The sequence below is a fragment of the Uranotaenia lowii genome, chromosome 1, assembly GCF_029784155.1.
Source record: "Uranotaenia lowii strain MFRU-FL chromosome 1, ASM2978415v1, whole genome shotgun sequence".
Taxonomy (NCBI): domain Eukaryota; kingdom Metazoa; phylum Arthropoda; class Insecta; order Diptera; family Culicidae; genus Uranotaenia; species Uranotaenia lowii.
In genome coordinates this window covers 163603887-163619184 of record NC_073691.1, presented here as the reverse complement: position 1 = coordinate 163619184, position 15298 = coordinate 163603887, and the positions used below count along the sequence as shown (strand labels likewise).

Sequence of the window (15298 nt, the reverse complement as noted above, 5' to 3'; positions counted from 1 at the left end):
CTCTTTTCCAAGGACCACGCTCTCCAGCAGGATAATTCTCGAAGAAAGGGAATGCGAGATGTTTGTTTTTCGTGAAAAACTCACCAGAGAGGAAAATTCTCTCTCACTCACTGGCTGTGTGCCTTCTTTTGGGGTGCCAGAATTTAAAAGATGTCTAAATAATAGTTTTACAAATGGACCTGAAATTATTTGATTTTATATCTATAGGTATTTCATTTTCCAATTGATGTTCCCCGAATCGAAGCGAAGTCTACCTTGGCCTTGCAGAAGGCCCCATGCCAAATTTTGGATCGTTTCAGGTCTTTAACCAAACGCTCAAGTTTGTGTAGAATTTCGAAATCATGGATTTTAGCGAAACTGCAAAAACCCCTTTTTTTAAATCCAACATTTTATCCCCGATTTTGGCTCCGTCAAATTTAAAGGTCTAAGCCATTTCAAATAAAGAAATTTAAAAAAAACTCCAACATTTGTGCACATTAGTCGAAACATGTTTTTCTTACTCTAGACGTTATTTAGCACGTTTCCTTTGAAGACGGTTAGATAATTCGAGATACGACTAACTAGAGATATACCGAATATTCGGCGCCGAATACCGCCCAAAATTCGTTAATCCGAATACTAGGTGCACCTTATATTTGAGCTAAGAGCAAGTTCACTGGTGTTGGGAAAAAATGGTGCATATTTTGTCGCTTTTTGCACATTTTGAAAATTTTGCCATGAAAAACATTTTCAAGATCTGTGGCCTTCAAGTTTTTAACAACACGTGTTGTAGTTTCGCATGCTGTGGTGCAAAAATAGCAATATTTTTATAAAATACGTCTGAAATAGAAACAGTGCTGTAAAAAATACAACGCCCAAAGATCTTGAAAACATTTTTGCATGGTAACATTTTAAAAATGTCAAAATTTCTACCACTTTTTCTCAACACCAGTGAACTTGCTCCAAGTATTCAGTCAAATAGGCCAAATATTTGTTTATGAAATTGATACAATAATAACTTTTTCGAATGATGTTGAATGATTTAGAAAATATCTAATAGGTAGAAATATTGGAAACGCTACGCAATCACCTAAATTTAAAGGTATATACATATTCGGTGTATCCGTATATCTTTCAATGGCTTCTAAAAACTTAATTTCCACAGATAATTATACCGCTTGTACATCAAAAGTGTTAAGGTTGATGGGACATCAAATCGACGTAAAGGGTGATACGGTCAAAATTTGGTCAAGGGGAAACGCGTGTAAATCGGTGAAATCGTTTATTTTAAAAATCGAATTAAATTTCTTTTCCAAGTTTAATTAATATAAAATTCAGGAAAAATATTCAGTTAGGCTTCCACTTTTCCAAATCCGAATTGCCGGGCCTTACGCTTAACCCCCGCCATCAGATTTTGGACAGCCACCTTGTCCACCTTCTTCGCCCTAGAAAGCCAGTTTGCCTTGAACTGCTGCTCCTCCTTAGCAGTTTTTTGGTCTTCTTTAGGTTCTGCTTGACAATAGCTCAGTATTTCTCAGTTGGGTGGAGCTCTGGCGTGTTGGGAGGGTTCTTGCCCTTGAGAATCACCTATAGGTTGTTGGCGGCGTACCACTTCATGGCCTTTTACCGTAATGACAAGATGCAAAATCCGGCCAAAACAGTACGGAACAACCGTGTTTCTTCAGGAAAGGCAGCAGACCTTTATTCAAACACTCTTTCACGTAAATTTCTTGGTTGACAGTCCCGGAAGCTGTGAAAATGCTGCTTTTCAAGCCACAGGTACAGATGGCTTGCCAAACCAAATATTTCTTCGCGAACTTTGACAGTTTCATGTGTTTGAAAATATTTGCTACCTTTCCCATTCCTTTTGCCGTATAAAACTCCTGTCCCGGAAGCTGCTTGTAGTCGGCTTTGACGTAGGTTTCGTCGTCCATTACCACGCAGTCAAACTTTGTCAGCATCGTCGTGTACAGCCTCCGGGATCGCGCTTTGGCCGTCGTATTTTGGAGTCACTACCTTCTTGTAAGTCGATAGTCTAGCTCGATTTTTGGCTCGATGCACGGTTGTAGACGATACACCCAGCTTATTTGCGGCATCTCGGAGAGAGAGGTTAGGGTTTCGCTTGAAACTACCGGCAACTCTTATTGTCGTCTCAGCGGCTTCCGGTTTTCGATTTTCCCCCGATCCAGATTTCCTGCCTGTCGGCAAACGTTCTCCAAACACTTTATTTGGCAACTTTTAGCGATTTTGCCAGCTTTGCGTGCGAGTAGCTCGGATTTTCGCTATGCGCGAGCAAAGTTTTGATACGCTGCTCTTCTTCCTTGGGCGGCATTTTAACAACTGAAGAGTGAATTCCAAAATCAAAATAGGAGCAACATTCTACACACACACACCTTCAAAATGAGGGGTGTTCAGGTTTTTTAAATGCTAAATTGAAAGAAATACGTCAAGTTGATATTGACCAAAATTTGACCGTATCACCCTTTAATGGGTCGACTCGTTATATACATACGCATCCGTATATACATACGCTTTAAACTTCACCTGGAGCCTCAGACCATTTCCCAAACCGGTACCTGTCCTAAGGCAATACTTCGGAAGGAAGTCTAATTCACGCATACGCGCTACTAATGCAACACTCGCTTAGAAGTTCAAATTTAAATTAAATATCATCCTGACCGGCCGAGATCATCTTCACGTCGTGGTCCGATCGGCTACGCTGATTGTTTAGCGTAGTTCATTTGATAGCTTTCCGATTAAGCTAATTAAAGTTAAGTTACGCTATCCTACGTCAATCGCAATTTGCGTCAGTCTCCAACTCCTTTGCAAAGCAGTCATTATCCGGGCGAGCCCATCACTGACTGCCTGCCATGTGTTGATGTCATCACACATCTTCTGCAACACGTTGTCCGCTGTCGTTTCTGGTCCGCAGGCGGCGATTATGTTGGCAAGTTCCTCTTCAAATCTTGGACAATAGAATACCACGTATTCGGGTGTCTCGTCAACGACAGACCGGCGAGGCCGCATGTACGAATCTGTGGTGATACTTCATGAAGCATCCATGACCAGTCAGGAATTGCGTCATGTAGAAATCCACTTCGCCATGCTTTCTCTCCATCCACTCCTTGATGTTTGGGATCAAACGATGGGTCCACCTTCCTCTTTCTGAGCTGTCCCACAGCTGCTGCCAGTTGGCCATAGAGCTAACTCTATTTTCGTTGCAATAGGAGTCCTCCCCCAACAAAACTGAGATGGGCATGACTCTCGCTACAACGCATGCAGCCTCCGACGAAACGGTGCGGGATACACTGATGACCCTCAAATTCATTCCCTTTGTACACTGTTCAGCTTCTGCTGGTTACACTGGATGTTAAGACCAGATTTCTAGGCCGCCCCTCCAAACCAAAGGATTGACGAAACTCACTCGAAATCATCCTCCGCTGACTACATCGAATCCCCAAGTTGTTCGCCATTATCCTTGTACGTGCAGCCGTTGCTGTTGCCGCCTTCTTGTACACATACTCGACGTTTTTTTCAAAGCTGAACCGATCGTCAATCATCACATCCAAATATATAAGCTTGCGCTTTGATTCGATGGTGCATGATCCAACTGTAATCCTGCCTGTTTGCGGTGAAATCAGGTTTGATATCAGGACCAACTCGGTTTTGTGGTGAGCCAACTGCAAACAGCTCTCTACCGCTTCTACAGCCTCTGAAGCTCTCAGCTGGACGATTCCTGTTGAGTAACACGTTGCTAGTAGCACGACGTCGTCCGCGAAACCAACCAACTTTACTCCCTCTGACAGGCTCAATGTTAGCACCTCATCGTACGTAATATTCCACAGGACCGGGCCCAGTATCGACCCTTGCGGTACTCCAGCTGTAACATCCATTTCCTGAAATCCTTCGCTCGTCATGTATTGTAGCTTAAGGTTCTGGAAATAGCTTTACACTTAATCTCCAGAGATGTTTTTGTATCCTCATTTTTATAAACGAATGATGCAATCGCTGCCCGGCTGACACTATTAAAGACGTTACGCACGTCCAGTGTTACTTCCGCACAAAAACGATCCCCTCTTTTCTTCTTCAGTCTGGCTTTATCAGCCGCTTCGATGACAGTTCGAATGGCGTCGATTATGTGCATCGCCATTTTCGAAAGCCGAATTGATTGTTGGGCAATCCGCTTTCGTCGTCGGTGTACTGCTGGATACGATTCAAGTTCACCTTTTTTTTAACCTTTCCAACCGTATCTAGTAGGCACATTGGCCTGTAACGGATGGGCTCCCCAATGGCTTTCCTGGTTTGGGCAGCAGAACCAGCTTCTGCCGTTTCCAAACCTCTGGAGACATCCTTTTCTCAATACAAATTTGCAGTGACGATCGGAACATTGCGGGAAATTCCATAATCGCGGCCTTAACTGCAATGTTCGGGATAGCATCTGGACCCGGAGCCTTTTCCAGCTGAAGGGATTTGGCGATGTCGCGCAGTTCTTCCAACGATATTTACTCCTCCTCGCTCGTATCCCAATCGTACGGGACGTGCGGGCAGCTATTGATATTATGTTGAGGAATCAGCTCTCGTCATTTCCCTCAGCTTGTTGGGGCACATTTCAGGTGGTGCGCTACCGCTTTTGTTTTTTTTTCCATGACTATCCTGTAGGTTTCCCCCTTGGTCGGTCATTGGCATCAAGACAAAGACAGCTTCTGGGACAAGAGTTTTATACAGCAACCGGATGGGAGGTGGCAGACATTTTTAAGTAAATTAAACTATCAAAGTTTGCCAAGAAATATCTCATTGGGGAAGCTATCTGTACCTTGTCGAGTCCGGAGGATATTTTCTCGCTGCGCATTCGGAAATGCTTCTCGAGATCGCTCGCATACGCACCGTTCGATACCGCAATACTCTATCAACTGACTTACTCTAGCTAGTCGTTTTTTTTCTCGCTTGCTATCGGCAAGCATCACGTACACAATTTAATTTTTGGTATGTATTGGTTAGATTCGTTCGATGTTTTTCTTTCCTTTCGTCAAATCACAGACAACGTATGATTCATTTCGATTATTTTGATATTATTAAATCCGTTCATAAAATATAACGTATTTCTCTATCATATACTCTACATACCTGAGGCTTGCAAAGCTACATTTTTGTTGCAGCCGGAACCGTCAACCAGGAAATTTACGTAAAAGAGTGTTTTCAAAAGCGTTTGCTGTCTTTCCTGTAGAAACATGACTTGTCTGTCCAGTTTAGGTCCGATTTGGCATCCAGCCATTATGAAACAAGGTCATGGAGTGGTATGCCGCTAACAACATTCAGATTGTACCTAAGGAAATGAACCCTAACAAAACACCAGAACTTCGCCCAATCGAAAAATTGTGGACGATAGTTAAGCAAAATCGTAAGAAGACCCATGAAACTGTAAGCAGCTTGAAGCAAACTGGCGTTCTGCGCCGAAAAAAGTGGAATGGTTGTTGTTGAGGCCAATCCTCCGAAAGTTCACTGGTCCGGTTAAACTACGGAAGTTTCCCTTGCGTTCGATGTTCGGACGGTTAAAAATATACGGCTCTTGAACGATTCGGTGATAAAGTCACGGGGAACAATTTATTAAGACAAGACAATAGACCGCAGTGGACTGTATAATTATCAAAAACAATACGACTGACTGACCCGGGTGACTTATTGGTTCTAACTCTTCCGCTATTACATGGCTATCGGCAGCTCGCAGTTGTCGATCCAGACCGATTGGCTCTCGGTCAATTTTCTACCTATCTGGCACACACGCACTGCTAGCCGTGATCAAGCAGATGCGTGTGGCAGATATAAAGCAATATAATGTTGCTGGTGGCCGACATGATTTCTTAATCAATTGCGTTGTGCGCGCACTGTCGTTTTGGCGCGAACAGTTGTAAAAGCCCAGACTAAAATGCTCTATAGAAGATGGCTTTAAAGTTGTGCGAAAAACATATGTAACGTATGTAAAACGTATTTAAGTTTGCAGATTTACAGTTAAAATTTCCAAAAAGATCCTGAATTTTAACAAACGAGGTTCATCGAAATTTCCAACACTTCTCCAGCTGATAACAATGCAAATCTCTTCAATATTTTCTCCGCACGAGAAGAGAAAGGGGGAGACCTCTCACGGCACCCCAATGTTTTCTTCACACTGCATTTCTCTCTTCCGCTTCTCTCTTCGATTTCCACCAAGGATAAGATCGAAAAGGATTCTCTCCGGAAAAACTTTTGCCACCTCAAGAGAGGTTGATGCTGCAAGTTATAAATTCCAAGCATTTTCTATAATCATAGGCCTAATGCCCAACTAGGCCTGAAACAGCGTGCGTGTTACGCGTAAACCATAAACAATTTATCAATTTTCCGGGTTTTAAATGAGCGAGAACGTTCGGAAAATATCCCGAACAGTGCGGAACGAAAAAAACGTGATGATTTGGTATTTTTCCTGAAAAAGTTTCAAATTTGTATGGAAAAAATGTATAACGGCGTGTTCGTAAATTGATTTGTTCTATCGAAGTGATTTTTTCTATGGATGCTGGCGTTCGTAAATTAAACAAACTGTATGCAAAAGCATTGGAAGGTTATTTGACATCTACCGAAAAAATCGATGCATCACCCAAACAAATCAGTTTACGAACACGCCGTAACATTTTTTAAATTGATTTGCATTTCACGAAATATTAATTTTATGTTGTTCAAATTATGAACACATACAACAATAACAGAAATAATAAAAATGGAATAAACATGGAGAAAAAAGTAAGGTATTAATTTTATTAATACTCCATTTTATATTCAGCCATATACTTCTGATTGATTTTCAATAAAGTATAAAATTTGGGAAATTCAACTATTGTATGTAAAAAATGTCATAATTAAATTTTTAAAACCGATCATCATATCTAAGTTTGTGCCAAATGACTTAGAAATACATGAAACGTCGAGATCTGATGCTATCTCGAAAAATAATTTTTGTCAAAATTTCGAATTTCTGAGTCCCAGAAAGTCCGTTTCGACCAATTTTTTTTTTCGAGATCACACTAGATGTCGACATTTTATGCATTTTTTAGTTATTTGGCTTGGCATCACAATTAAAATTCCATTTTTTTAAATTTCCTTTGGTCCTTAGGTCCAAAATAAAATACTAACTTTGCTTAGGTGATTATCAACGTCATTAGATGTGAATATTTTCTTTCGGAATAAATACACAAGTTCTTGATTCTAAATTTAATGAAATACAGAACAAGAATAATCGAACTTAGTTCTAAAGCTGTAACAGTAACGTTTATTTCTTCACCTTCTGCATCTGGGGTGCCGACAGTTTCACCTTGCCCGGAATGTTCCGAGCCAGCGTTTCATCCTTGACGGCTTTGAGCAGATCCTTCTCCCGGGTACTGCACTGCTTATCCTTCAGGAATATCTGCAAAGCTGTTTTGCTCGCTTTGCCTCGTTTTCCCGTTCCCGGAGTCAGCTTGACTTTGAACTTGTAGCTGTGCAACGACTGGTAGGGGGCGACCACTGGGATGGCGAACAGCAGCTCGTCCTCTTCGACCGGGTGTCCCGTTAGGGAGTCGAGCATATCGACGTCGGCGGCAGCCGGCGTGTCATCGGCCAGTTCGTCAAAGGTTGGCTTCAGGCGTGGAGTTGGTTTTTTGCCAGGGTATTTTTTCTGGTCCCCACTTGTAGAAGCTTCGGTTTCTTGTGAGTTTTTGTTCGGTTTGTTACCGGCCGATTTCAGGATATCCATCATTAGCTGACGGTCTTCATCATCTTGGTCCTTGTACTTTTCTTTGATCTTGCGCAATTTGGATTTTTGCCCACGTTTCGGTTGACCCTGCTTTTGAGCTTCGCTGTTCTGCCGAGCGGCGGCTTCTTCACGGGCTCGTTCCTTATCTTTGGCCTTCTGTTTGCTTTTCTGAACCTGTTTCTGCCGTGGCGGTGCCGGAGTTATGATGTAAGGTTTGCTATCACCCAGGAAAATCACTGAATCCGGATCTGGATCGGAGGTGAGCCGTTGAAGAACCGGATCGGCTTGTACCGAAACTTTCCCGGTATCATGCTCTACTTTAATGTGCGTGTCCGGGAATTTGGGAGTGTCGTCGTCATCGGAATCTGCTTCGGATTTTTTCTCCTGATCCGATAGCGATTGCTCTTCTTCCGATATTTTTTCATCGATTGAAAGGGATCTAACTTGATCTGGTAGGTTTTCCGGTTGATCTTCTTTTTCTTCATGATCAGAGTCACCTTCCAGTTGAATTTCTTCATCAACCGCTTCAGATATTTCGGATCGATCATCTTTGCTTATAACGGATTCCTCATCAAAGTTCCTGACTCTTCTTTCGCCTTTGTGGCGTTCAACCGAACTCTCTTCCAGCTTGAACATAAAACTCAGTCCCAGCACCAAATGGCAAGGTGGTAAAAAGTTTTTCTTTCCACGAATCATAAAACTACCGGTTGTAAGGTATTCTCCCGTCGGTGCCGTTTTGCTAACCTGATCGCTCTTGACCCAGTAAGCGCTAGTCACAACCTTGGCATCCCACGCAACGCTATAGGAAATAGCCATTGTTCCCGCCTCCAGAAGCGTTTTCGGGGGAATATCTCCTCCTGAAGGGTTCTTAATGACCACACTTGAAGCACCTTGAATTTCAGCATGCACATAAATGTCCGCCGGACGCATGTACCGCTTCACAATCAACTCGTTCTGTTGCTGATCCCTTCCGCCAATGACCAAATAGTTTTCCGAACTGATGAACCAATAGAACTTTTCGAACCAATAAACCTTTCGGGCCTTGGAGATGGTCGTTTGGGTGCGAACATCCTTCAACGTTTGGGCCGTCTTCTTCTCTGCATTCTTCAGCGCCTTGGACGAAGATTCGATCGTTTTCTGCTCCTTTCGGGCGGCGAAACGACGCTGATCGTAGTAGCGCCGAGCGTTGGCGAATGCCGTTAGCGCCAGATCCACGTCGATCACCATCGGTTCCAGCTTGCCCTCGTCATCCTCTCGATCTTCGGCGTCGTCGTCGGCATCTTCGTCTTCGTCCAACACCGCGTACGGATCCCGTAGATGCAACGAAATATGATTGATCTCCAGCTTCAGCTGTTTGATGCAGGAAGCGACCTGTTAAACATGTTAAAAAGATAACCGTTAGCCTTAATATTAAAAAAAATTGAAAAAAAACAGAAATTTTTACCGGATCATTGTTGGCCTGTGCAGCCTTCACCAGGTCTTGAATGTCGGACCAGGACATTTGGGCGGCCAATGCGCTCTGCACCGCCAGCAGTGCGCTGTCCACCAGATTTTGATTCCGGGTAATCAGCTCGGCCTTTTTTCGGTCATCTAGCTGGGCCCGGGTCAGCTCTTCCAAACGCTTGGCGTGATCGGTTCGAACGTTGGACAGCTTTTTCAGTGCTTCCCGCTCCTGGGCAAATGCCTTCAGGTCGATTTTCTGACCTTCCAGGGTGGAATAGAACTCATCGACGGCCGCTGTGAACGAATCGAACTCCTTCACCGGTTCGTTTTTGTTTTGATTGTACAGATACGGATGATACTCCAGGCTAGTGAAATAGAAATCATCTTTGCCAGGTTTAAGTTCCTTTTTCTGGACGATGAAACCTCGAGAAGATTCCTTCATGGCGCTCCGCAACATAGTTTCCGCATCGTTAATAGCACACATGAGATCTGTCATATGTTGCTGTGGATCGAAAATTTTGGAAAATTCCTTTTCGATGGCTTTTTGTTTCTTTTTCGCCTTCTTATCAGTGGGATTTTCTTGAGGTTCTCCCCCGATTCGGCACCCATACAATCCATATTTGTGCAAAACGTGATCTATTACCGAAGCACCATACTCAAGAATAGGATTCAGTGCCGTTCGCAAAGTATCACCCGGGCGGGCCTTTTCGATGGTTTCCTTTAATTTTTCCATCGACGGCGGACCGTTGTCCTGTTTGGCCCGATCCGTCGGATATTTCTCCCGCACGGCAAACCGCAACTCTTCACCCTCGACGTGCGGCCTCAAAATGTTGAGGATCTTCAGCTCACAGTCGGTCAGCAGAATGTTTCCCCGATCGTACAGTTCCAGAATGATGTGATAAGCCGCCTCCCCGGAGCCAAACTGGAAGTCAACGATTCGATCCACCCCCAGCTGCTTGAGACTTTCCAAACGTTTGTTTTTCAAATGCTTTCGCAGCTTCATGGTGAACCCGGACGGAGCCATGTTCTTGGGCCACTCGAAGGCCGTCGTGTGGAATCGGGTGCCGGATTCCATCAGCAGCACCACTTTCTCCTCGTTCCGTACCAGCCGAATCAGGTAGGTCTTATTGTCGATGTCGTAGATTTGATTCACTCGCATGCCGATGAGCCTGGAGGATTAAAAGCGAGAACTGTTAAAAAGCTCCGACTGTGATTGTAATAATTGTTCTTTGGTTTTACGTCAATTCATCGACACAGAAATCGCTTGACCCGAATGACAATTGTTGAAGGGTCATTAATAAATATTAATAATAATTAATAATAATCGACACAGAAATCATAGTAAGTGTCAAGGATATAATGTAATTTTTAAATCCCTTATTTAAAAAAACTGCTTAAATCAAACGCATAATACATATTCCTGCTATTCAAACAATATATGCATTTTTCACATTCTCCAACAGTCTTTTTAAAAAATTGAATATCGGAACATCTGACGTATGATTAGATGTTCAAAATTTGGTACAATTTTTTCATCTTTTGACCAAAATTTAACAAAAAGATATTTGAAGTATGGTTTAATTTAATTACTTTTTTTTTGGTACTGGCCAGTCGTTTTCGACAAATCCAACAGAAAGATAAACTAATTATTTAAAATAGATATAGCATTTCGATCAAATCAAAATTAGAGTTTAAACATAGAATTACCTAACTAAAGATTGATGCATCATTGAAACTTACTTTTGAAGCTCCGTCACCGAGCAAACCACATCGTAGGTGTTGAAACGAGTTTTCGTCATTTTGATGCTACGTTGATCTGAAAAATGTAGAACTATTTTACTAAACTGAAGACCAGATAATTACTTATCCGTTTATAAGCGAGACGTACATCTTACCTATCAATTTATGGTGAAATTCTGATCACCATTTGGCGAAAATGTTGCGAAAATTGCGATAAATCTGCACGATTCGTCAGCAGCTGGTATAAGAAAATGTCAACGCGTGGAACAGAACCGTACAAATGTTTGTTTACTTTTCGAGGGGTGATTCGTCGGTGTGAACAAAAAATAACGATATTGTTTTTAAAAGGGAGAATAAACTGAATGTGTGTGAAAAAATAGATTTGTGACAAATTTGTTTGCTTTTAAAAATTTGATGTGGCGATTTTTTTGGGCATATAGTCTTAGTTACTGGCCCTTACCCCCGAACGGCTGAGGCCGATGACATAGTGAGTGCGATGCGATGCGAATTGGCGGAAAATTTACGGACGCAGCCTATGCGAACTCGAGCGGCGGAACAAATTGACATCTCCTTCGCCGCGTTGTCAGGTTTAAGCGATTCACTTACATTTTCATCAAATGTGGTTCACCGCATTGAATCGCATTCACCGCATCGCATCGCATCGTATTCACTATGTCATCGGCCTGAGCTGAAGGGCTGAAGCCTGGCATCCCTATCCTTTGTCATTGAATTTGACAACCATCAAAATTACGGGCCCACGATTTTGTGGGCCCATAACAAACCTGACATTTTGCTGTCAAGGACCCGAACTAGACGTCAAATGCTAGAGAAGTATGGTTGATAGCACACTAACACATCAATCATTCTGATTCCTCATTGGTTGAAATTTTGACTTTTGAGACTTCGTACTGCTTTGAGAGGAAAACACCATAAACGTCTCTCCCGATGGATAGAAAAAAAAAAGATTCTTGTTCGAAAGAAGAACTAGATTGCCACCTCCCTGGCTGAAGCTGTTCAAGTAAAAAGAAGAAGAAGAAGATGTGGCGATTTAATGAATCAAAGCCAGAAATCACAAACAAAAATCTAGTAACAGTAAAATGTTTCAATTTCTTTTTAAAAACTTGCTTTCATACTAAGCAAAAAATAAACTAATTTGCTTTTATTTTTTTTGAAATTACATATGTAATTGAGATATGTAATGTAACCTTTTACATCTATTAACTGTTTGATTCAATTTGTGTTCAAGACCTTTTGAGGATGTGCTTCGTAAAGGAGTTTCAATTTTCAAATTTCAACCCTGGATTTTTTTGTTTGAATTTTTAAAAACCACAACAAAAGTTTTGTCTCCGCGCAATTCGGTATCAATCGCAGTGTAGTTTTTGCAGTTTTTGCTGCCAGGTACCCTCGGGGCGGGTGAGATTGTGCTTATCACTGTTTCCTTATCATTATCATTTCTAGATCGGAAGGCACGAGGTGTTCTAGAGTTCCTTCTTTCGGTTACGGCAGAGAAGTGTGTGCAATGCAACGGGCGTAATCGTTAACGATAATCGGTTCGGAAAGCTTCGACGACGGGTCCGTTTTTTTCTTTTTTACGAAAGTATGAGCCAAGGTCATCCGTCGAAGGGTGTACGCGTTAATTTACTTTTTTTCGCTAAATCGCGGGAGCTTGCTGGCGTTTCGAGCTGCAGCGACTTTCCCCTTGCTGCCGATACGCTCAGTGGGCACCAAGTGCTCGGTTCGATCTGTGACCGTTGGCCGGAACTGCTGGTCATCCGGGACTGTGTGATTCTGGCCCACAACGAACAGTACTGTGAAGATTTATCGGCCCGGATAACCCTGAGGGACGGGGACGAAATCGCTGTTATTCCTCCGATAGCTGGTGGATAGGATGAATTATCTCAAGCTAACATTCGACAAGCTGGAGGTGGGAGAAATAAGTGAGCTGGTAACACACGAAAGTTGCGGAGCTGTCTCGCTTTTTGTCGGAACTACGCGGGATTGCTTCGAGGGAAAAACGGTAAGACCGTTTTTGATCTTATTGGACAGTATTATTTATTTTTGATTTCGTTTCAGGTTGTACTGCTGCAGTACGAAGCGTACGAGGCGATGGCCCTGAAATCCATGAACCACATTTGCGAAGACATGCGATCTCGCTGGCCGGATCTGAAGCATATTGCCGTGTATCATCGGCTAGGGACGGTCCCAGTGAAGGAAGCTTCCGTCGTTATCGCTGTCAGTTCTCCGCACCGGGAGGCCAGCTTGGCAGCGGTGCATTTTGCGATCAACGAGCTGAAGAAGAGTGTCCCGGTATGGAAGAAGGAACATTACATCGAAGGGCAAGGAAGTTCCGAATGGAAAGAGAACAAAGAATGTACCTGGTCGAAAAACTTTAAAGATAATCACATTCTTTGACCGGGTGAAACGTTTTGTTGTGCATGGAAAACGGCGTAGCAAAGCAAACAAAATCTTATGGTGCAATATCAAATTTCAATCCGCTAATTGATATAAGTGAAAATGGTGCAGGTCTAGAACAACGTAAAGTTTATATTTTTCTATTTTTGCAAAGCAAAAAACATAAACAATTCCACTCATGTCTGTCTCAAACACAAATAATGGTAGCTTTCGAAGCACAAAACGGCCTTACCTAACATCGAATGGAAGCAAATACCCATAACTTGCTGTAAACACTCTTCAGTTTATAAACGCACAGGTTGCGAGAGAAACGATTAAAATGCCATCTCATCGTCGTTCGGTTGAGGTAAGTAACTTACACTTCCTACTATGAATATAAGCGCTTCGGGTGCAATTGATTCAATCAATGATTCTGTGTATTCATTCGTACGAGATATCACCATCCCGTGGTACATTATCAATGATGGATCGTTACAGTTGACAATTTTTATACTTACAAATATCTACATGTACGCATCCATATCATATGTGGTGAATCGGATAAGAAAATCATTCTGTTCATCTTTATTTTTTAACGTCATCTTTTTCATATTCCGATTTTTGTCTTTTCTAAACATTTTCTTCGGACTTTAACTGAATTTTACAATTTTTAATCGCGGCTTTTGCCCTGTATTATTAACAACTGAAATTTCGGGACTATCTCAGAACAGGAAAAAGAGTTTAGGAAAAGAGTACAGTAAGGTTTTTCTACGCTGTGATACGTACCCCGTGCTGATTGCGCAAAACCGTGTAAAAAAAAACTTGTGAAGTTGGAACAGGGATTACCTGACATGAATGACATGATATGACATTGACAATGACATGGCAACGACAATATAATGACAGTGAGACCTAAGATATGAGAAATGAAGTCTCATGTCTCAGGTCTCTTGTCTCATGTCTCAGTTCCTAGGTCTCTGGTCTCAGATCTCGGGTTCCATGTCTCATGTATCATGTCTAAGATATCATGTCTCAGATCTCAGGTCTTAGGTCTCATGTCTCATATTTCATATCTCATGTCTCAGGTCTCAGTTCTCGGGTATCACGTCTCATGTCTCGGGTCTCAGGTCTCAGGTCTCAAAAAGATTCTAAGTGAATAATCTAGAATAATTTCTCTCAAACACCGCGTTAATTCCTGAAAACCGCGTAAAAAACCGGGCATAGAAAAACCGCGTAAAAAAACCTTACTTTCCACAGTAGTGTTTGTGTGATTTTCAACGAATTCTTAAACGCGTTCCAGTTCCAGCACCGGGAAAAACAAAAATCTAGACCTACAACTGGGAAAAATACAAAAGGTAAACCAAAATTCAGTTTTATTTTCAAGATCAGGAATTACACCAGAAAATAAGAATTAATATTTAGATTTACAAGTCAGAATAGTTCAAAAGTTTTTGGTAAGAAAAATATTAGTTTTGAATTAAAAGAAAAACCACTCGAATCTCCCTTCAAAATTAATTGCGTCTAAACTGAAAACTACACTCCCGATTCAGAAAATCGGCTTGAAATCGGCTTTTATATATGTACGTTTTGTCGTCCATCACACAGCAGCCATATTTTGTCAGCATCTTCTCGTAGAACTTCCGTGCCCGAGTTTTAGCCGTCGATTGTTGTCGCTCATCGCAATTTGGGAAGTTATCTACCTTGTAGATATGTAGTTCAGCTCTCTTCTTTGCATTCTTGACGTAGCTCTGCGACATGCCGATCTGTTTAGTAAAATCACGACTTGAGACGTTGGGATTTGCTTTAATCATCCGCTTCACCCTTCCCTCCGTCTTTTTGTTATCCGTTCCCGGTTTTCTTCCAGCTCCTTTGCCGTGGTTCAAGGTCGACTGCTCTTGGAACCGCTTCAACACTCTGGAGACGGTTGAATGGTGAATGTTCAATATTTTTCCCAACTGCCGAGGCGACAGGTCAGAAAATTCCAGGTGT

General features: G+C 42.2%; 3 protein-coding genes across 4 annotated transcripts; 2 read left to right on the top strand and 1 right to left on the bottom strand.

Moving 5' to 3' along the window:
• Positions 1-7223: 7223 nt before the first annotated feature.
• On the bottom strand, positions 7224-11196 carry LOC129738907 (ribosome quality control complex subunit NEMF homolog). Of its 2 annotated transcripts, none has more exons than XM_055730242.1 (4): positions 11074-11196; positions 10919-10994; positions 9180-10347; positions 7224-9106 (listed from the first exon to the last, which is right to left on the bottom strand). In XM_055730242.1, exons 2-4 carry the CDS (start codon positions 10975-10977, stop codon positions 7274-7276), a joined length of 3060 nt encoding a protein of 1019 aa, XP_055586217.1. In that variant the 5' UTR covers positions 10978-10994; positions 11074-11196; the 3' UTR covers positions 7224-7273. The 2 variants fall into 2 exon arrangements, with proteins under 2 accessions (XP_055586217.1, XP_055586216.1); XM_055730241.1 differs by having other exon boundaries at positions 11067-11183.
• A 1077-nt stretch (positions 11197-12273) lies between these two features.
• LOC129746839 (molybdopterin synthase sulfur carrier subunit) lies at positions 12274-12805 on the top strand. Its single transcript, XM_055741113.1, has one exon. The coding sequence runs from the start codon at positions 12518-12520 to the stop codon at positions 12803-12805; it is 288 nt and encodes a 95-aa protein (XP_055597088.1). The 5' UTR covers positions 12274-12517.
• On the top strand, positions 12802-13737 carry LOC129746095 (molybdopterin synthase catalytic subunit 2). The gene is made up of 2 exons (XM_055739941.1): positions 12802-12935; positions 12992-13737. The coding sequence occupies exons 1-2, from the start codon at positions 12807-12809 to the stop codon at positions 13328-13330; spliced, it is 468 nt and encodes a 155-aa protein (XP_055595916.1). The 5' UTR covers positions 12802-12806; the 3' UTR covers positions 13331-13737.
• The last annotated feature ends 1561 nt before the right edge of the window (positions 13738-15298 follow it).

Bases quoted from the DNA above. Each gene is read 5' to 3' on its own strand.
- LOC129746095 (XM_055739941.1), top strand. From the start codon at position 12,807: ATGAATTATCTCAAGCTAACATTCGACAAGCTGGAGGTGGGAGAAATA. The intron at 12,936-12,991 runs GTAAGACCGTTT...ATTTCGTTTCAG, and splicing joins ATTGCTTCGAGGGAAAAACG to GTTGTACTGCTGCAGTACGA.
- LOC129746839 (XM_055741113.1), top strand. From the start codon at position 12,518: ATGAGCCAAGGTCATCCGTCGAAGGGTGTACGCGTTAATTTACTTTTT.
- LOC129738907 (XM_055730242.1), bottom strand. From the start codon at position 10,977: ATGACGAAAACTCGTTTCAACACCTACGATGTGGTTTGCTCGGTGACG. The intron at 10,348-10,918 runs GTAAGTTTCAAT...TTAATCCTCCAG, and splicing joins TCGGTGACGGAGCTTCAAAA to GCTCATCGGCATGCGAGTGA. The intron at 9,107-9,179 runs GTAAAAATTTCT...CATGTTTAACAG, and splicing joins CACAGGCCAACAATGATCCG to GTCGCTTCCTGCATCAAACA.